The sequence below is a fragment of the Ranitomeya imitator genome, chromosome 6 (assembly GCF_032444005.1).
Source record: "Ranitomeya imitator isolate aRanImi1 chromosome 6, aRanImi1.pri, whole genome shotgun sequence".
Taxonomy (NCBI): Eukaryota; Metazoa; Chordata; class Amphibia; order Anura; family Dendrobatidae; genus Ranitomeya; species Ranitomeya imitator.
Window position 1 is genome coordinate 418,182,266 of NC_091287.1, and position 22,407 is coordinate 418,204,672.

The 22,407-nt window shown below is 44.1% G+C and overlaps 1 protein-coding gene across 2 annotated transcripts in view; it reads left to right on the forward strand.

The window, feature by feature from the left end:
• The window catches only part of MAPRE2 (microtubule associated protein RP/EB family member 2), a 223,554-nt gene that overhangs the window by 195,469 nt on the left and 5,678 nt on the right, over nt 1-22,407 (forward strand). For both annotated transcript variants that reach the window (XM_069731293.1, XM_069731292.1), the window contains 2 exons: nt 19,287-19,423; nt 20,194-20,352. In XM_069731293.1, coding sequence (XP_069587394.1) covers nt 19,287-19,423; nt 20,194-20,352 — 296 coding nt within the window. The remainder of the gene's footprint in view (nt 1-19,286; nt 19,424-20,193; nt 20,353-22,407) is intronic.

Here is a 22,407-nt window from a genome sequence, read left to right on the forward strand (position 1 = left end):
GCTGGGAGATGCCACTGGCCTGTAGGAGAGGGGTATGAAGCCAATGCTGATTGACCTCAGAGCTGGGAGATGCCACTGGCCTGTAGGGGAGGGGTGTGAAGCCAATGCTGATTGACCTCAGGGCTTGCGTGACATAATAATGTTACATGAGCACTGGGACAGCGAGTGTCAACACTGGGGGTACGTATAGGTGTTATTTTACTTTGGAGGAAATGTAGGTAATCAGAGGGGGGTTGTCCGAGAAGTGTAGTCTTTAGGGATAAGTAATTACACTGTATACTCTATGATGGAGTGAATACGCAGGCTTATATTCAGTCCCCCATAAATGATGAACTTCAGTGAGTTAATTTGGTTTATTTACAGCTTTCCTTTTTAAAAAAAAATTGACTTGGACAGATGGCAACCTTTGATGGATGGCAAGTAGTCTGACATTCCAAATTTTACTCTGCAGAGACCCCTACTGGTGCCTTCTCTGTATTACACACCCCGTACAATCATGGCTTAGAATTACGATTTATTTCCCACTCTCTAAATAATACAAATGTCGTCCACATATCACCTGAGACAATCCCTGAGGTAATAGAAAGCCAATAAATCTGTCATTGTGTTTTTTTTGGATTATGAAAAAACCTCAATCGGAGGCACAGACGACAGATCTCATACTGTTGTCCTTGAAGACAAAGCCCACACTGTTCCTTCTTCCTTATTTAAGCACTATGAATACAGGGCAGGTAGTTTTTTTATCTTTACGAAGTTTAACATCACATTTTAGGATGTTCACAGAGATATGTATGATCCTCCGCACCAGCTGGGAGTTGGCAGATGGCACATCGGCTTGTGAACAGTGTCCTCCGGTCACTGGAACCTGTCTAATGAAGGGTCACCGTCTCACAGGGGTCTTCTTCATAAACACTACCTGCATGTCCCTAACAGAGCACTGCACGAGCGACCAAAGGACCCCGCTGTAAGGAATACGGTAGTTGTCCTGAAACATTCTTCCCTTTTTGTGCAGTGGAATTCTATCTGTTGTTCTCTTGTATCAACTGTTATTTTTTGTTGTTTTTTTTTAGTTTTATTTTGTAATGTAGCAAAAACCCTGCAATGTCAGTGATGTGATAAGACATCTGCTCTATACTGTGTCTGATTAATAATACAGGAGGCATTACATGCAAAATTCACATGGAGCCTACTGACTGGCACAATATACACAGGTGCTTCTCACAAAATTTGAATATCATCAAGAAGTTAATTTTTCAGTTCTTCATTACAAAAAGTGAAAGTCGTATATTAGATACATCACTTTGTTTGTAATGATTCTATTTCAAGTGTTTATTTCTGGTAATGTTGATGATTATGGCTTACAGCCAATAAAAACCCAAAAGTCATTATCTCAGTAAATTAGAATACTTTATAACACCAGCTTGTAAAATTATTTTAAAATCTGAAATGTTGGCCTACTGAAAGGTATGTTCAGTAAATGCACTCAATACGTGGTCGTGGCTCCTTTTGCATCAGTTACTGCATCAATGTGGCGTGCCATGGAGGCGATCGGCCTGTGGCACTGCTGAGGTGTTATGGAAGCCCAGATTGCTTTGATAACAGCCATCAGCTCGTCTGCATTGTTGGGTCTGGTGTCTCTCATCTTCCGCTTGACAATATCCTATAGATTCTCTATGGGGTTAAGGTCAGGGGAGAGTGCTGGCCAATCAAGTACAGTGATACTGTGGTTTTTAAACTGTTTTTACTGTTATTTTCCAGTCATTTTTAGGATAGATCATCAATATCGGATCGGCAGGGGGTGCGAGACCCAGCACGGCTACCATTTCCGGTGTAGGCAGCAGCCGGATGTGAACACTTGTGGAGCAGAACAGCACAGCACCATCAAGGTTTTAATAATTGTGGATGTCCAGCACCGCAGCCCCTATGGATGGAGCTGTGCTCTTTCACTCTACAACTGAACACATCCAGCCGCCACATGCATGCCACAGCTGATTTGTGGGACTGTCTAAGGATGGGTCCGCAAAATGAGCATACTGGACAACTCCTTTAACATGCCGTCCTACTGAACCGAACAGAGTAGAACAGGGGTTGCAAAGAAATTGGGAGTATTTCAGCTTTAGGGTCTGCATTCAGAGAACTTGCTGGAATAGAGTACACAAAAAGAAACCTTAATTTTTCAATACTTGCTGCTAAAATAGTACATTAAGTACATATCTACTTAGTGCGTGTATTTGTGAGCACGCATTGTGCTTTAGGCTAGGGGTAAATCCTAGCTCTGCAAGCTTTGGTTAGGGCACCTGGCTAGCTCTGCATACAAGCAAGGTTTATATCGATCGGCCCACTACATATTGTAGTGGACAACCTCTTTAAAGGGAATCTGTTGCCACATTTGACCTATCTAAGCTATTATTAATTATTGTTATTATTAATTACTATTGCTCTCCTGATCTCACTGCAGAGCTGTGTGTGATTATACCTGACACATCTGTAGGTTTCGCTCAGCTTCCATCTCACAGGCAGACAGAGTTGCAATATTGTTACAATACAGCGGAGCTCAGAGAGCTGCAGAAAATGTCTTTGTAATTTCTAATGTTTTGTGTTATAGTTACTTGTCTCACGCTGGTAACTCCTCCATCATGTACAATAAGCTCTGGAGGCAGAGTTATCGTCCAGGCAGTGTCCCCAGAGCCTGGAAGAGGTCATTTATATAAAGTAATAACAGATGATTTATCAACCAGACATCTGACATGAGGCATCACTTTATCAGCCTGTGTGTCCATATTAATAGTGTAATATAGGCATACAGTTTTTATAAAGTAAAATGTGGTGACCTATTCCCTTTACAGGGATTGTCTGAACCATTTTTTTTCTATACTGCTAAGCATTTATTGGTAGGTAGTTGCTAAGTCTGCCCGTGACTCTGATTTTCAGCGCCTATGTGAAATATAAATTGGACTATCTCAGCGGATTTGCACTGAGTTATGCGGCAAGGACCCGGTTGTCAATCAGCATGACATCAGTAGTGACGCCCCTTCGATGGAGCAGAGTATAAGAGAAGGAATAAGTCTGTCAATGTGATGTCACAGGAAGTGAGAATTGCCGCCAGGAGTGGTGCACAGCAGGTCAGTTAGCGGCTACCCACCAAAAGGTGCTCAGCCACATTCAAGAAAAAAAGTCCCTGATAACGCCTTTAAGTTTTTTGTTTTTTTTTGTTTTTTTTTCATAAAGATCTTTAGGCTGTTTGAGGAGAGAAAAAAAACCCTCTGGTGGATAAACTTAAATACCGCACACTTTTTAAAATTGGGTTAATGAAACTCCAAATCTTAAAGGGAGACTGTTACCATAGCAATTTTTTCTGATGCTGTGTAATTCAGTCAAATTAACATCTGCGATTCCTGAATCATTAATATCGTTAGCATGTTAAACGCCAATACGAATTATATGCTCCATTTTCCTCCTTATCTGGATGTATCAGCGTCCTCTGCTGACCAGCTGAAATCAGGCTTTCTGCAGGCCCATGCTGTACAATATGTGAGCTGCTGAGAGCTGTAGTCCTATGTAAATGTGACTGAGGCAGTGCAGTGTTACCCATATATCAAACCCCGAATCGTTAATATAAGGTCTGCCGATGTGGAATATTGAGATTATTTTAGGTATATAACAAATAGTTGTAGAATGTGTAGCTTTTGCTGTGGTGTGTGACTTACCCCTGGGGGAAATATGTTAGGCTGATTACGGTACATTTATTCGCTGTCCTATCTCTTTTGGATGATCTGCCAGCTGACTGCCGTAAAGGTCACATAAATGGTTTAAGCCTAAAGATGACATTTTCTCCTGCTGCTCTGATGGAGCATGAGATTCAGGGAAGATGGTGCAGCCAGTGTTCTCCTCCCCCATTTCCCCCTGAAGGTACTGAGAGTCTGATGACTCATAATAGTGTCTGGAAAATGCCACTAGATTAAGGGAATGCTAAAAATAAGCACCTACTGCTTGAAAGGGAAAAATAAGATTGGCAGAAGGCCCTACATGTTTGGGTCTCTGCTCCTCCGTGAGAACCATCTGTAACAAGGAGAGTTACCAGATCTGCTCCATTTAATCATCTTGGTAAAAAAAAAATGTTAAAATGACTGAACCATCCTCCTAGACTACCATTATTGAGCCTTTTTATTTTATTATGTAAAAATGTCAATGTTATCCAGTGATTTATAATATAAGGATTATTATAAGATCATCGCCATGGCTCATCTTCAACAAGTGTAGTAATAAAGGATTCTGACCACACAGACATCGTGATCTTTTATATAGTTGGATAATTGTACTTAACGTAATATAGCAATCAAAATCTTTTTTTATGGAGTTCTTCAATTGTAAGACTGTGATAATGATATTGCACAATGTATTGCAGGATTAGGGCTCATTCCCACTTGCGATGAAATCGGACAAATGCAATCCGATTAAAAATCAGATTGCATTCGGACCAATGCCATTCTATCATTGTGTGTTCATCTGCGTGTTTTTTTTCCAGCTTCGATCAGATCATGATCGGACTGGAAAAAAGTCGCAGCATGCTGCAATTGTAATCGGAAATCGTATTGTATCCCGCAATAGAAGTCAATGGGTGCGAGAAAAAAATCGCACAGTACTCAGACCATGCGAGTGCTGTCTGATTTTTTTTTTTTTTTTTAACGCACAGATCTCCTTGGAAAAGCCGCCAATTCATGTGCCACGTACAGCAGTAAAATCACACTGACAGGTTAGAATAGATACCGTATATACACATAGGATATATAGATGTTAGTGACACAAATATATATATACTAGATGGTGGCCCAATTCTAACGCATCGGGTATTCTAGGATATGCATGTCCACGTAGTATATTGCACAGGCCACGTAGTATATTGCCCAGCCACATAGTATATTGCACAGCCACGTAGTATATTGCCCAACCACGTAGTATATTGCCCAGCCACGTAGTATATTGCCCAGCTACGTAGTATATTGCCCAGCCATATAGCATATTGCACAGCCACGTTGTCTATTGCCCAGTCACGTAGTATATGGCCCAGTTACGTAGTATATCGCCCAGCCACGTAGTATATTGCCCAGCCACGTAGTATATTGCCCAGCCATATAGCATATTGCACAGCCACGTTGTCTATTGCCCAGTCACGTAGTATATGGCCCAGTTACGTAGTATATCGCCCAGCCACGTAGTATATTGCCCAGCCACGTAGTATATTGTCCAGCCACGTAGTATATTGTCCAGCCACGTAGTATATTGCCCAGCCACGTAGTATATTGCCCAGCCACGTAGTATATTGCCCAGCGACGTCGTATATTGCCCAGTCACGTCGTATATTGCCCAGCCACGTAGTATATTGCCCAGCGACGTCGTATATTGCCCAGTCACGTCGTATATTGCCCAGTCACGTCGTGTATTGCCCAGTCACGTCGTGTATTGCCCAGTCACGTCGTATATTGCCCAGTCACGTCGTATATTGCCCAGTCACGTCGTATATTGCCCAGTCACGTCGTATATTGCCCAGCCACGTAGTATATTGCCGTTACTTAGTATATTGCCCAGTGACGTAGTATATTGCACAGCGACGTAGTATACAGCACAGAGCCACGTAGTATATTGCACAGCGAAGCAGTATACAGCACAGAGCCATGTAGTATATTCGCCAGTCACGTAGCATATTGCCCAGCCAGGTTTGTCACAGGTGAAAAATAAAAAATAAACATATACTCACCTTTCCGAAGGCACCTTGTAGTCCACGGCAGCTTGCGGTCCCAGGGTTGGTATCAGAGCGCAGGACCTGTGATGACGTCGCGGTCACAAGACCGTGACGTCATGGCAGTTCTTTCTAGCGCAGGGCCTGTGATGACGTCACGGTCACATGACCGTGACGTCATGGCAGGTCCTTGTCGCGCAGGCACGCAGGGCCTGTGATGACGTCGCGGTCACATGACCGTGACGTCATGGCAGGTCCTTCCGCCATACCATCTTTGCCACCGGAAACTGCAGCGGAAGATAGCGGCCGGCGGGACTCAGTGGACTACGGAGCGTGAGTATAGCAGGTTTATTTTTTTTTAAATTATTTTTAACATCATATTTTTTACTATTGATGCCGCATAGGCAGCGTCAATAGTAAAAAGTTGGGGACACACAAGGTTAATAGCAGCGGTAACGGAGTGCGTTACCCGCGGCATAACGCGGTCCGTTACCGCCAGCATTAACCCTATGTTAGCGGTGACCGGAGGGGAGTATGTGGGCGACAGGCACTGAGGAGTGGCCATTTTCTTCCGGACTGTGCCCATCGCTGATTGGTCGGGGCAGCCATGACAGGCAGCTGGCCAGACCAATCAGCGAATGAATAACCGTTACAGAAGGACAGACATACGGAAGTGACCCTTAGACAATTATATAGTAGATATGTGTATATATACAGTACAGACCAAAAGTTTGGACACACCTAATTTAAAGATTTTTCTGTATTTTCATGACTATGAAAATTGTACATTCACACTGAAGGCATCAAAACTATGAATTAACACATGTGGAATTATATACTTAACAAAAAAGTGTGAAACAACTGAAATTATGTCTTATATTCTAGGTTCTTTAAAGTAGCCACCTTTTGCTTTGATGACTGCTTTGCACACTCTTGGCACTCTCTTGATGAGCTTCAAGAGGTAGTCACTGGGAATGGTCTTCCAACAATCTTGAAGGCGTTCCCAGAGATGCTTAGCACTTGTTGTCCCTTTTGCCTTCACTCTGCAGTCCAGCTCACCCCAAACCATCTCGATTTGGTTCAGGTCTGGTGACTGAGGAGGCCAGGTTATCTGGTGTAGCACCCCATCACTCTCCTTCTTGGTCAAATAGCCCTTACACAGCCTGGAGGTGTGTTTGGGGTCATTGTCCTGTTGAAAAATATATGATGGTCCAACTAAACGCAAACCGGACGGAATAGCATGCCGCTTCAAGAGTCCATCCGTTCACCTTTTCTGCGTCGCACAAAGACACGGTGGTTGGAACCAAAGATCTCAAATTTGGACTCATCAGACCAAAGCACAGATTTCCACTGGTCTAATGTCCATTCCTTGTGTTCTTTAGCCCAAACAAGTCTCTTCTGCTTGTTGCCTGTCCTTAGCAGTGGTTTCCTAGCTGCTAGAACTCTGTGTGGCATTGACCTGGTCTCTAATCTGAGCTGCTGTTGACCTGTGATATCTGAGGCTGGTTACTCGGATAAACTTATCCTCAGAAGCAGAGGTGACTCTTGGTCTTCCTTTCCTGGGGCGGTCCTCATGTGAGCCAGTTTCTTTGTAGCGCTTGATGGTTTTTGCCACTGCACTTGGGGACACTTTCAGTTTTCCCAATTTTTCAGACTGACTGACCTTCATTTCTTAAAGTAATGATGGCCGCTCGTTTTTCTTCACTTAGCTGCTTTTTTCTTGCCATAATACAAATTCGAACAGTCTATTCAGTAGGACTATCAGCTGTGTATCCACCAGACTTCTGCACAACACAACTGATGGTCCCAACCCCATTTATAAGGCAAGAAATCCCACTTATTAAACATGACAGGGCACACCTGTGAAGTGAAAACCATTCCCAGTGACTACCTCTTGAAGCTCATCAAGAGAATGTCAAGAGTGTTCAAAGCAAAAGGTGGCTGCTTTTAAGAATCTAGAATATAAGACATAATTTCAGTTGTTTCACACTTTTTTGTTAAGTACCGTATTTTCCGGCATATAAGACGACTGGGCGTATAAGACGACCCCCAACTTTTCCAGTTAAGATATAAAATCTTCTCAAAAGTCGGGGGTTGTCTTATATGCCGGGTGTCGTCTTATAGGGTGGGTGCGGAGCAATCTGCGGTCGAAGTATATAGTGTGGGGGGGGAGTGGTCCCGATGACGAGGTGAGGGAGCGCCTCACCAGGGAGGTGTAAGTGAAGCAAACTGTCAGCATCTGAGATGCCAGGGGTATGCAAAAAAGAGAGAGCGTGATGCTGTGCCTAGAAAAACACTCCTCTTTCACTCATCTGGCTCGCCATTGTATCCTATTATCTCCTTCTCTGCCTCTGCTTCACTTACACCTTCCCGGTGAGGCACCCCCTCACCTCGTCATTGGGACCGCTCCCCCCACAATATGCGGCGACCGCAGTTTACTCTGCATCTGCCCTATAAGACGACACCTGGCGTATAAGACGACACCTGACTTTTGAGAAAGTTTTCAGGGGTTAAAAAGTAGTCTTATACGCCAGAAAATACAGTATATAATTCCACACGTGTTAATTCATAGTTTTGATGCCTTCAGTGTGAATGTACAATTTTCATAGTCATGAAAATATAGAAAAATCTTTAAATGAGCTGTGTCTAATATATATATATATATATATATATATATATATATATATATATATATGTGTATATATACATGTGTGTGTGTGTATGTATATATATATACCGTATATACTCGAGTATAAGCCGAGATTTTCAGCCCAAATTTTTGGGCTGAAAGTGCCCCCCTCGGCTTATACTCGAGTCACGGTAGCGGTGGGGTCGGCGGGTGAGGGGCTGAGGGCGCTGAGGTATACTTACCTAGTCCCAGCGATCCTCGCGCTGTCCCTGCCGTCCCACGGGCTTCGGCGCTGCAGTTTCTTCCTCTCTTCAGCGGTCACGTGGGACCGCTCATTACAGAAATGAATAAGCGGCTCCACCTCCCATAGGGGCGGAGCCGCTTATTCATTTCTCTAATCAGCGGTGCCGGTGACCGCTGATAGAGAAAGAAGCTGCGGCACCGAAGACCAGGCAGAGGGACAGCGCGAGGATCGCCAGGACTAGGTAAGTATCGCATATTCACCTGTCCTCGTTCCAGCCGCCGGGCGCCGATCCATCTTCCCGGCCGGCGCCTCCATCTTCCCGGCGTCTCTGCTCTCTGACTGTTCAGGCAGAGGGCGCGATGACGCATACAGTGTGCGCGGCGCCCTCTGCCTGATCAGTCAGAGCAGAGACGCCGGGAAGATGGAGGCGCCGGAACGAGACGCCGGGAGCTGCAATCAAGGGAGGTGAGTATGTGTTTTTTTTTCTTTATTGCGGCAGCGGCGGCACAAATTTATGTGGAACATCTATGGGGCACAGTGAACGGTGCAGAGCACCGTATATGGCACAGCTCTGGGGCACAGTGAACGGTGCAGAGCACCGTATATGGCACATCTATGGGGCACAGTGAACGGTGCAGAGCACCGTATATGGCACAGCACAGCTATGTATGGGGCACAGTGAACGGTGCAGAGCACCGTATATGGCACAGCACAGCTATGGGGCACAGTGAACGGTGCAGAGCACCGTATATGGCACAGCACAGCTATGGGGCACAGTGAACGGTGCAGAGCACCGTATATGGCACAGCACAGCTATGGGGCACAGTGAACGGTGCAGAGCACCGTATATGGCACAGCACAGCTATGGGGCACAGTGAACGGTGCAGAGCACCGTATATGGCACAGCACAGCTATAGGGCACAGTGAACGGTGCAGAGCACCGTATATGGCACAGCACAGCTATGTATGGGGCACAGTGAACGGTGCAGAGCACCGTATATGGCACAGCACAGCTATGGGGCACAGTGAACGGTGCAGAGCACCGTATATGGCACAGCTATGGGGCACAGTGAACGGTGCAGAGCACCGTATATGGCACAGCACAGCTATGGGGCACAGTGAACGGTGCAGAGCACCGTATATGGCACAGCTATGGGGCACAGTGAACGGTGCAGAGCACCGTATATGGCACATCTATGGGGCACAATGAACGGTGCAGAGCACCGTATATGGCACAGCTAGGGGGCACAATGAACGGTGCAGAGCACTGTATATGGCACAGCTATGGGGCACAGTGAACGGTGCAGAGTACCGTATATGGCACAGCTAGGGGGCACAATGAACGGTGCAGAGCACTATATGGTTCACACCTATGGGGAAATATGAACGGTGCAGAGCACTATATGGCACAGCTATGGGGAAATAATGATCTATTTTTATTTTTGAAATTCACCGGTAAATGCTGCATTTCCACCCTAGGCTTATACTCGAGTCAATCAGTTTTCCCAGTTTTTTGTGGCAAAATTAGGGGGGTCGGCTTATACTCGGGTCGGCTTATACTCGAGTATATACGGTATATATATATATATATATATATATATATATATATATATATATATATATATATATATATATATATATATATATATATATACATACATACAATTGGTACGGAAAGTATTCAGTCAGACCCCTGTAAATTTTTCACTGTTTCATTGCGGCCATTTGGTACATTCAAAAAGTTCTTTTTTTTTTTCTCAATAATGTACACTCTGCACCCAATCTTGACTGAAAAAAAAACAAATGTAGAAATTTTTGTACATTTATTAAAAAAGAAAAACTGAAATATCACATGGTCATAAGTATTCAGACCCTTTTCTCAGTATTGAGTAGAAGCACCCTTTTGAGCTAGTACAGCCATGAGTCGTCTTGGGAATGATGAAACAAGTTTTTCACACCTGGATTTGGGGATCCTCTGTCATTCTTCCTTGCAGATCCTCTCCAGTACCGTCAGGTTGGATGGTGAACATTGGTGGACAGCCATTTTCAGGTCTCCAGAGATGCTCAATTGGGTTTAGGTCAGGTCTCTGGCTGGGCCAGTCAAGAATGGTCACAGAGTTGTTCTGAAGCCACTCCTTTGTTATTTTAGCTGTGTTCTTGGGTTCATTGTCTTGTTGGAAGCTGAACATTTGGCCATGTCTGAGGTCCAGAGCACTCTGGAAGAGGCTTTCATCCAGGATATCTCTGTACTTGTCTGCATTCATGTTTCCTTCAATGACAACTAGTCGTCCTGTCCCTGCAGCTGAAAAACACCCCCATAGCATGATGCTGCCACCACCATGTTTCACTGTTGGGATTGTATTGGGCAGGTGATGAGCAGTGCCTGGTTTTCTCCACACATACCGCTTAGAATTATCACCAAAAAGGTCTACCTTCGTCTCATCAGACCAGAGAATCTTATTTCTCATAGTCTGGGAGTCCTTCATGTGTTTTTTTAAGAAACTCTATGCGGGCTTTCATATGTATTGCACTAAGGCTTGCATTGGGCCACTCTACCATAAAGACCGACTGGTGGAGGGCTGCAGTGATGGTTGACTTTGCGGAACTTTCTCCCATCTCCCTACTGCATCTCTGGAGCTCAGCCACAGTGATCTTGGGGTTCTTCTTTACCTCTCACCAAGGCTTTTCTCCTACAATTGCTCAGTTTGGCTGGACAGCCACGTCTAGGAACTCTTCTGGTGGTCCCAAACTTCTTCTATTTAAGGATTATGAAGGCCACTGTGCTCTTAGGAACTTTGAGTACTGCAGAAATTCTTTTGTAACATTGGCCCATTTGGTCTGCCATGCACTGTGTGCAAATGGGGTGCAGAGTGTACATTAATATGAAAATACCAAAAGGCTGCAATAAAACAAAGAGTGAAAACTTTAAAACGTTCTGATTACTGTTATGTGTGTGTATGTATGTGTGTATATGTATGTGTGTATATATATATATATATATATATGTGTTGTTTGGAAGAATATTTCCCTTTGAAGATGTGTAAATGACGTAGAGAATTTCTCTATGTAAAAGCTCATGTTAAAATCGCATTGCAGTCAAGTAGCAATCACACTGGATTCGGATGTAAATCGGATGCTAGGTGTGAAAAATCGGATTGTACTCGCATGAAAAAGGTATGACACTCGCATGAGTCATCCGAATCTCCTGCATCAAAATCGGACCGATTTTAAAATCGCTAGTGTGACTCCAGCCTTAGAATTATATCTATGGTGTTCACATAGGTAGTCTTGCAATTTATGGCTCCCTTGATTGCATTAAAGGGAATCTGTCAGCAGGTTTTTGCTATGGAATCTGAGAGCAGTATGAAATAGGGGAAGAGTTCCTAATACCAGCCATGTCTTACTTACTGGGCTGCTTGGTGCAGTTTTGATTGAATCCCTGTTTTCTCTGCTGTAGATTGGCAGTTTACTGACAATACACAGTGTATATCGTAAGCTGCCAATTAGTGGTGGGGGCGGGGTTACACAGCTTAGCTGGACTGGTTTGCACACGGCACCTAGTCAAGCAGTCAGTGATTTTCTCTAGATCATAAAACACTGTATTGAAGCTACACATCCCTAAAATCAGGCTCTCCTTTCCTATATTATTCTGCTTTCAGATTAACCCCTTCATGACCCAGCCTATTTTGACCTTAATGACCTGGCCGTTTTTTGCAATTCTGACCAGTGTCCCTTTATGAGGTAATAACTCAGGAACGCTTCAACGGATCCTAGCGGTTCTGAGATTGTTTTTTCGTGACATATTGGGCTTCATGTTAGTGGTAAATTTAGGTCAATAAATTCTGCGTTTATTTGTGATAAAAATGGAAATTTGGCGAAAATTTTGAAAATTTCGGAATTTTCACATTTTGAATTTTTATTCTGTTAAACCAGAGAGATATGTGACACAAAATAGTTAATAAATAACATTTCCCACATGTTTACTTTACATCAGCACAATTTTGGAAACAAATTTTTTTTTTGTTAGGAAGTTATAAGGGTTAAAATTTGACCAGCGATTTGTCATTTTTACAACGAAATTTACAAAACCATTTTTTTTAGGGACCACCTCACATTTGAAGTCAGTTTGAGGGGTCTATATGGCTGAAAATACCCAAAAGTGACACCATTCTAAAAACTGCACCCCTCAAGGTACTCAAAACCACATTCAAGAAGTTTATTAACCCTTCAGGTGCTTCACAGCAGCAGAAGCAACATGGAAGGAAAAAATGAACATTTAACTTTTTAGTCACAAAAATGATCTTTTAGCAACAATTTTTTTATTTTCCCAATGGTAAAAGGAGAAACTGAACCACGAAAGTTGTTGTCCAATTTGTCCTGAGTACGCTGATACCTCATATGTGGGGGTAAACCACTGTTTGGGCGCACGGCAGGGCTTGGAAGGGAAGGAGCGCCATTTGACTTTTTGAATCAAAAATTGGCTCCACTCTTTAGCGGACACCATGTCACGTTTGGAGAGCCCCCGTGTGCCTAAAAATTGGAGCTCCCCCACAAGTGACCCCATTTTGGAAACTAGACCCCCCAAGGAACTTATCTAGATGCATAGTGAGCACTTTGAACCCCCAGGTGCTTCACAAATTGATCCCTAAAAATGAAAAAGTACTTTTTTTTCACAAAAAAATTCTTTTAGCCTCAATTTTTTCATTTTCACATGGGCAACAGGATAAAATGGATCCTAAAATGTGTTGGGCAATTTCTCCTGAGTACACCAATACCTCACATGTGGGGGTAAACCACTGTTTGGGCACATGCTAAGGCTCGGAAGGGAAGGAGCGCCATTTGACTTTTTGAATGAAAAATTATTTCCATCGTTAGCGGACACCATGTCGCGTTTGGATAGCTCCTGTGTGCCTAAAGATTGGCGCTCCCCCACAAGTGACCCCATTTTGGAAACTAGACCCCCCAAGGAACTTATTTAGATGCCTAGTGAGCACTTTAAACCCTCAGGTGCTTCACAAATTGATCCGTAAAAATGAAAAAGTACTTTTTTTTCACAAAAAAAATCTTTTCGCCTCAATTTTTTCATTTTCACATGGGCAGTAGGATAAAATGGATCATAAAATTTGTTGGGCAATTTCTCCCGAGTACGTCGATACCTCATATGTGGGGGTAAACCACTGTTTGGGCACTCGGCAGGGCTCGGAAGGGAATGCGCGCCATTTGACTTTTTGAATGGAAAATTAGCTCCAATCATTAGCGGACACCATGTCGCGTTTGGAGAGCCCCTGTGTGCCTAAACATTGGAGCTCCCCCACAAGTGACCCCATTTTGGAAACTAGACCCCCCAAGGAACTTATCTAGATGCATATTGAGCACTTTAAACCCCCAGGTGCTTCACAGAAGTTTATAACGCCGAGCCATGAAAATAAAAAATAATTTTTCTTTCCTCAAAAATGATTTTTTAGCCTGGAATTTCCTATTTTGCCAAGGATAATAGGAGAAATTGAACCCAAATATTGTTGTCCAGTTTGTCCTGGGGGGTAAACCACTGTTTGGGCGCACGGCAGGGCTCGGAAGGGAAGGCACGCCATTTGGCTTTTTAAATGGAAAATTAGCTCCAATCATTAGCGGACACCATGTCACGTTTGGAGAGCCCCTGTGTGCCTAAACATTGGAGATCCCCCAGAAATGACACCATTTTGGAAACTAGACCCCCAAAGGAACTAATCTAGATGTGTGGTGAGGACTTTGAACCCCTAAGTGCTTCACAGAAGTTTATAACGCAGAGCCATGAAAATAAAAAAAAAAAAATTATTTTCTCAAAAATGATCTTTTAGCCTGCAATTTTTTATTTTTCCAAGGGTAACAGGAGAAATTTGACCCCAAAAGTTGTTGTCCAGTTTCTCCTGAGTACGCTGATACCCCATATGTGGGGGTAAATCACTGTTTGGGCACATGCCGGGGCTCGGAAGTGAAGTAGTGACGTTTTGAAATGCAGACTTTGATGGAATGCTCTGTGGGCGTCACGTTGCGTTTGCAGAGCCCCTGATGTGGCTTAACAGTAGAAACCCCCCACAAGTGACCCCATTTTGGAAACTAGACCCCGAAAGGAACTTATCTAGATGTGTGGTGAGCACTTTGAACCCCCAAGCGCTTCATAGAAGTTTATAATGCAGAGCCGTGAAAATAATAAATACGTTTTCTTTCCTCAAAAATAATTATTTAGCCCAGAATTTTTTATTTTCCCAAGGGTTACAGGAGAAATTGGACCCCAAAAGTTGTTGTCCAGTTTCTCCTGAGTACGCTGATACCCCATGAGTGGGGGTAAACCACTGTTTGGGCACATGTCGGAGCTCAGAAGGGAAGTAGTGACTTTTGAAATGCAGACTTTGATGGAATGGTCTGCGGGTGTCACGTTGCGTTTGCAGAGCCCCTGGTGTGCCTAAAACCCCCCAAGGAACTTATCTAGATATGTGGTGAGCACTTTGAACCCCCAAGTGCTTCACAGACGTTTACAACGCAGAGCCGTGAAAATAAAAAATCATTTTTCTTTCCTCAAAAATTATGTTTTAGCAAGCATTTTTTTAGATTCACAAGGGTAACAGGAGAAATTGGACCCCAGTAATTGTTGCGCAGTTTGTCCTGAGTATGCTGGTACCCCATATGTGGGGGTAAACCACTGTTTGGGCACACGTCAGGGCTCGGAAGTGAGGGAGCACCATTTGACTTTTTGAATACGAGATTGGCTGGAATCAATGGTGGCGCCATGTTGCGTTTGGAGACCCCTGATGTGCCTAAACAGTGGAAACCCCTCAAATCTAACTCCAACACTAACCCCCCCACACCCCTAACCCTAATCCCAACTGTAGCCATAACCCTAATCACAACCCTAACCACAACCCTAATTCCAACCCTAACCCTAAGGCTATGTGCCCACGTTGCGGATTCGTGTGAGATATTTCCGCACCATTTTTGAAAAATCCGCGGGTAAAAGGCACTGCGTTTTACCTGCGGATTTTCCGCGGATTTCCAGTGTTTTTTGTGCGGATTTCACCTGCGGATTCCTATTGAGGAACAGGTGTAAAACGCTGCGGAATCCGCACAAAGAATTGACATGCTGCGGAAAATACAACGCAGCGTTTCCGCGCGGTATTTTCCGCACCATGGGCACAGCGGATTTGGTTTTTCATATGTTTACATGGTACTGTAAACCTGATGGAACACTGCTGCGAATCCGCAGCGGCCAATCCGCAGCCAAATCCGCACATAGCCTAATTCTAAAGGTATGTGCACACGCTGCGGAAAACGCTGCGGATCCGCAGCAGTTTCCCATGAGTTTACAGTTCAATGTAAACCTACGGGAAACAAAAATCGCTGTACACATGCTGCGAAAAAACTGCACAGAAACGCAGCGGTTTACATTCCGCAGCATGTCAGTTCTTTGTGCGGATTCCGCAGCGGTTTTACAACTGCTCCAATAGAAAATCGCAGTTGTAAAACCGCAGTGAAATGCGCAGAAAAAAACGCGGTAAATCCGCCATAAATCCGCAGCGGTTTAGCACTGCGGATTTATCAAATCCGCAGCGGAAAAATCCGCAGAGGACCAGAATACGTGTGCACATACCGAAACCCTAACCCTAGCCCTACCCCTAACCCTACCCCTAACCCTACCCCTAACCCTACCCCTAACCCTACCCCTAACCCTACCCCTACCCTTAACCCTACCCCTAACCCTACCCCTAGCCCTACCCCTAGCCCTAACCCTACCCCTAACCCTACCCCTAGCCCTAACCCTAGCCCTAACCCTACCCCTAACCCTAACCCTATTCTAACATTAGTGGGAAAAAAAAAATGTCTTTATTTTTTTATTGTCCCTACCTATGGGGGTGACAAAGGGGGGGGGGGGTTATTTATTGTTTTTTTTATTTTGATCACTGAGATAGATTATATCTCAGTGATCAAAATGCACTTTGGAACGAATCTGCCGTCCGGCAGATTCGGCGGGCGCACTGCGCATGCGCCCGCCATTTTGGAAGATGGCGGTGCCCAGGGAGAAGACGGACGGGACCCCGGCTGGATCGGTAAGTATGATGGGGTGGGGGGGGACCACGGGGGGGGGGATCGGAGCACGGGGGGGGGAATCGGAGCACGGGGGGCGGAATCGGAGCGCGGGAGGGGTGGAACGGAGCACGGGGGCGTGGAACGGAGCACGGGGAGGGCTGGAATGGAGCACGGGGGGGTGGAACGGAGCACCGGGGGGGGTGGATCGGAGTGCAGGGGGGGTGATTGGAGCACGGGGGGGTGATTGGAGCACGGGGGGAGCGGACAAGAGCACGGGGGGAGCGGAGCACAGGACGGAGGGGAGCCGGAGCTGTGTATCGGCCAGATCGGGGGGCTGGGAGGGCGATCGGTGGGGTGGGGTGGGGGCACATTAGTATTTCCAGCCATGGCCGATGATATTGCAGCATCGGCCATGGCTGGATTGTAATATTTCACCAGTTATAATAGGTGAAATATTACAAATCGCTCTGATTGGCAGTTTCACTTTCAACAGCCAATCAGAGTGATCGTAGCCACGAGGGGGTGAAGCCACCCCCCCTGGGCTAAACTACCACTCTCCCTGTCCCTGCAGATCGGGTGAAATGGGAGTTAACCCTTTCACCCGATCTGCAGGGACGCGATCTTTCCATGACGCCACATAGGCGTCATGGGTCGGATTGGCACCGACTTTCATGACGCCTACGTGGCGTCATGGGTCGGGAAGGGGTTAAATAGGAAAACCTGCTGAGAGATTCCCTTTAATATTATTCAAATGAAATACATTAAGGCAAGTTCAATTATCCCGAGTATATCAATCAGATGTCTATTATGTCAATGGCTCAGGCCAACGCTGCTACCATTAGGAGTACCATAATTCATCACACAGGTCGTGATTATTACTATCCAGGGCAACTGAAGATGATCCAATTTTCAGAGAATACAATAAACTCTTACCTATTATATCTATGTGCCAAGGAATTATTTCTACACAATACATGGCATGGTCCTCTGCAATAAGTTCATCATACTGACATACAGTGCTGTACAATTATGTGTTTGATTCACCAAAATGCTCAGAAGAACCACATAGATTTGTCATGCCAATCGGTAGTACTGGGAAAGGGTTCACTTTTGTAATGTGGAGAAAGGAATTTTATTATATTTTGTAAATTGAATTTTGAGATCATGGCCTCCTGTGATTCAGGCGATTCCCCCTAGTGCTCATATGCTGGTCAAACATGTATTCTATAGTATAATAATAATGTAAAATTAATGTATTCAGTAATGTTGCGGTAGATTGGTCTTTTAATTTTTTGATAAATCTTGCAGTTAATATTATATAAGCCACGATAAGGAAACATTTTCTTATGTTTGAGGCCAGCCTTAGATGTTCCTAATGTATTAATATACACTGCTCAAAAAAATAAAGGGAACACTAAAATGCCACATCCTAGATATCACTGAATGAAATATTTCAGTTGCAAATATTTATTCATTACATAGTGGAATGTGTTGAGAACAATAAAACATAAAAATGATCAATGTAAATCAAAATGAATATCCCATGGAGGTCTGGATTTGGAATGATGCTCAAAATCAAAGTGGAAAATCAAATTGCAGGCTGATCCAACTTTAGTGGAAATGCCTCAAGACAAGGAAATGATGTTCAGTTGTGTGTTGCCTCCATGTTCCTGTATTACCTCCCTACAATGCCTGGGCATGCTCCTGATGAGGCAGCGGATGGTCTCCTGAGCATTGGTACGGAGATGTGGTCTGTGGTCCCCACCTGCAGAACCACTCCTTTATTGAGTGTCTTGATAATTCCCAATAATTTCCATCTGTTGTCTATTCCATTTGCACAACAGCACGTGAAATTGATTGTCTAACAGTGTTGCTTCCTAAGTGGACAGTTTGATTTCACAGAAGTTTTTGATTTACTTGGAGTTATATTCTGTTGTTTAAGTGTTCCCTTTATTTTTTTTTGAGCAGTGTATTTCCACTGACCTGCTACCTATTCCTAGCATTTCCTGATTAATAACGGTACGATTAGTGGAGACTTTGTCAATAAATTGCAAAATTGGGAATCTTCAAAAACTTGATGAGGGAGGAGATTTCTTTTGACACTGCCGTACATACAAACATGTGACCTAGTTTCTTTCCCAGTACAGCAAGTAACATATTAATGACCATGGTGGTTCCAAAGTCCTACTTTTCTGACATTAGTATTTGTTGGGTAACATAAGCAGTGAGTGCTCTGAAGCTCTACACTGCTTGGCACAGCGGGTGCAAAATAGTGAAGTCATGACACCTACTGCGCCAAGACATCCGCCAAAGAGAGAATGATGAGGGAGGGAGCAGACGGCTTCCCTCTTCATCATTGCACGATGCCAATACAATTGAAAGTGTAATGCTGGCCGGGGATGTGGGCGGTGCTGGCATCGCACGCTAAATATAATCACTCTGTGGGCCAGAATTTGACATGTATGCCCTAAGATCTCCACTGACAGAGCAAATCGCCATTTATGTCAGTGTCTCCTTGAGAGAACTATGCATATCATCTGTATGTAAACTATATGTAGTGTTGCCGTATTTTATTTTATTTTTTTACAGTTTTCTTGTTTTGTTTTTCACTCAAGGAGCAGCAAAATGCAGTCCTATTGCAAAACCCGGAACTACATCATCTCGCCCATCATCTGCAAAAAAAGCAGCACCCAGTTCTTCAGTAAAAAGTGATAAAGATTTGGAATCACAAGTTGCACATCTTAATGAACAGGTAACTTTGTATGGTCATGAAACTGCATAAACTACTACGCCCATATGGTAGTCCTACTGTATAATGCAGGTTCCCTAACCTGTGGCTCATGGTCCCATGATGTTTAGTTCGTAGTGGTCTCCCTAGCTAGGTGAATTAGCACCAGGCCTAGCAACCAACTCTAAAGAGCAAGTCTCCAGATGGTGGCTTTTGCAAGTTCCCCTGCATAGAAGAGGAAATTTTGATGTGCATGTACAGACCTTGCAGGTGGAAAAAAATAGCTACGTAGTGATGGCCAATCTGGCTGTTTTGGGTGATCAGGATCATTTGGCTCTGCACACCAGAAGGAGCTGACTTTTTGATTCCTATTAAATGTGTTCACCCATAAAGAGAAGACATTAAAGATAGAATGGGCACTGTTCGATGCCGTTGGATCCTTGTTCACCCGCAGCCCGCCAATATTTAAGTTGGGTGGAAAGGGTTTAATTCCGATTGGTAGTATACACTTCTAGAGCCGTTCCGATGCTACAAGTGGCTTTCACTGAGGTGCCAGCTCACATCACTCATTATCATCCAGAGCTGGAGATAATAAATTACTGCAAGATACAAGAGGGGGTTTGAAGTTGGATGCCGTAGTGTAGCGGGAATGCTTAGTGAATGGGGGTTAGGTGGGAACGCCTGGGTGTCCTTTTGCTGCCACAATGTGATTTATGTGGGTTGGTTGTGGCTCTCTACTCTCTAAGAGCTAAATGTGGCTCTCTAGGCCTAATCATTTCTGTTATTACATATAGGTGCATTCATTAAAAATTGCCCTAGAAGGAGTGGAAAAAGAAAGAGACTTCTACTTTGGAAAGCTAAGAGAAATTGAACTGCTGTGCCAAGAACACGGACAAGAAGGTGACGACCTTGTCCAGCGGCTAATGGACGTGCTGTATGCTACAGATGAGCAGGTAAATAACTTTATGCAAAGCTCAAAGAGCCTATTGATCTGCAACATTTAATTGCTTCATAATAGAAGTAACCTATTTAGTTTTTGAGGCCCCAAATATCTAAGGATACTTTGCATCTTGCTTTGAACTTGAATCGTTTGTAAAGTCCTCTGTCACCGACGTTCTCACTGAAATGTAGCATTTCTCTGACTGACAAGTACATTTCACTAGAGATCTGTCAGTGCCTGACATTAGATCTATTTAATGGCTGACAGGAGCATCCTCTACCTGTTTCAGGAATAAAAAAAAATGAGAAGTCAGGGAGACAAAGCTTTCAATGAAGGGATTGCTCACAATTGCTGCTCAGACATGGAAGGAGTTATTTTGTTTCAGTTTTGACACACACACCATATTTTCTCTTTGGCACGTTTCACTTCTATCTTCACTTTTGAGAAGTGGTCAGGGTTACGTGGCTGGGTATGTGGCCAACATCAATCCATCAAATGTGTTGAGAGGTTCACAACTGGAGAAAGACCCAAAAACAAATGCAAATCTATAGCTTTATTCAGAGTTGAACTCCATGTATTAAAAGGGTTGATCACTATTAGGAGAACCCCCTTCTCAATTACTATATCCCCCTTATAAAATGACAACAGCTTATTCTCACCACCGGTGCCGTTCCAGCAATGACTATATTGGCTTTCCCGGGGCTCATGTGACATTATGCCATGTGAGCCCTGTAGCCAATCAGCGGCTGCTTCACTCCTTTCAGATAAAACTGACACCTGTAAGAAATGAGGACTGCTACTGTTCTCAAACCTCCTCCGAATGTCTTGCACATCTAAAGGAATTGAGAGATTAGAATCTCTAGTCTAAAAGGTCATGGAAATGAAGAGATCACAGTGCTGATTCAGCATGGTGTCTTATTAACTGGTATTGCCCTGCACAAGGACACTTGGCTGCTAGCGGTGCACTAACTGCGATGTCCAGGGGAAGGGGAAGGTTGGAAGGGGAAGCTGCAGCCTCTTCGTCCCCAGGGTCACCGACAGCCCTAGCGGTTGGACTTTGATGATTAATTTAAAGGGACTCTGTCACCTAAATTTGGAGGGAACAATCTTCAGCCATAGGGGCGGGGTTTTCGGGTGTTTGATTCACCCTTTCCTTACTTGCTGGCTGCAATATTGGATTGAAGTTCATTCTCTGTCCTCCGTAGTACATGCCAGCACAAGGCAATCTTGCCTTGCGTAGGAGTGTACTATGGAGGACAGAGAATGAACTTCAATCCAATATTGCAGCCAGCATGCAGCCAGCGGGTAAGGAAAGGGTGAATCAAACACCCAAAAACCCCGCCCCTATGGCTGAAGATTGTTCCCTCCAAATTCAGGTGACAGAGTCCCTTTAAGTGCTGGCATATTCTAGTGGTAGGCCATCATTTTATAAGATGAGAACCCATTATAGGGTCTTTTTTACATGATTTATGTTATAGCACTCATTTAAAAACATTATCATTTTGTAACTTGAGAGGATGTTACACCAAGCTCTTTACATTACTGTCTGCAGCATGTGGCCTGTAACACGGGTGGATGTCAGCAGTGATAATAGAGTGACTTATAGCTTGTTTCTACTGTGCAGTGATCGGGAACAATCATTCCTATGTGCGATCATTCGAGCGATGGGCACCTGTGTTAGAGGCTGCGAGTTCCCACAGTTGGGTAGTAAGTTTTGGTATTATGACTAAATACACTGTGTTCTTTCCTCCATAGACAATGTGATTAAAGATTGAATCAAACCAGCTTTTCCCCTCTGATTGTGGTTGGAATGTGATTTCCATCATTATTATAATGTCACTGCTGGAAGCAGTTTTCTCCTGGAGGGCAAATTACTTCATTGAATTTTTCCCAGCTGATATGCTTGTTTCATATGACCGACAAATGTCCATGTGCCTGTGTAAAGGTCCAAGATGGAGAGATACATGGATGGGTGTAGTAGACAGATAAATAGACAGGCTAGTGGCCCATGTATATTGCATAAGACTCGATCATGGTCACACGCTGCAGGTTACTTCTAGTCTTTCCT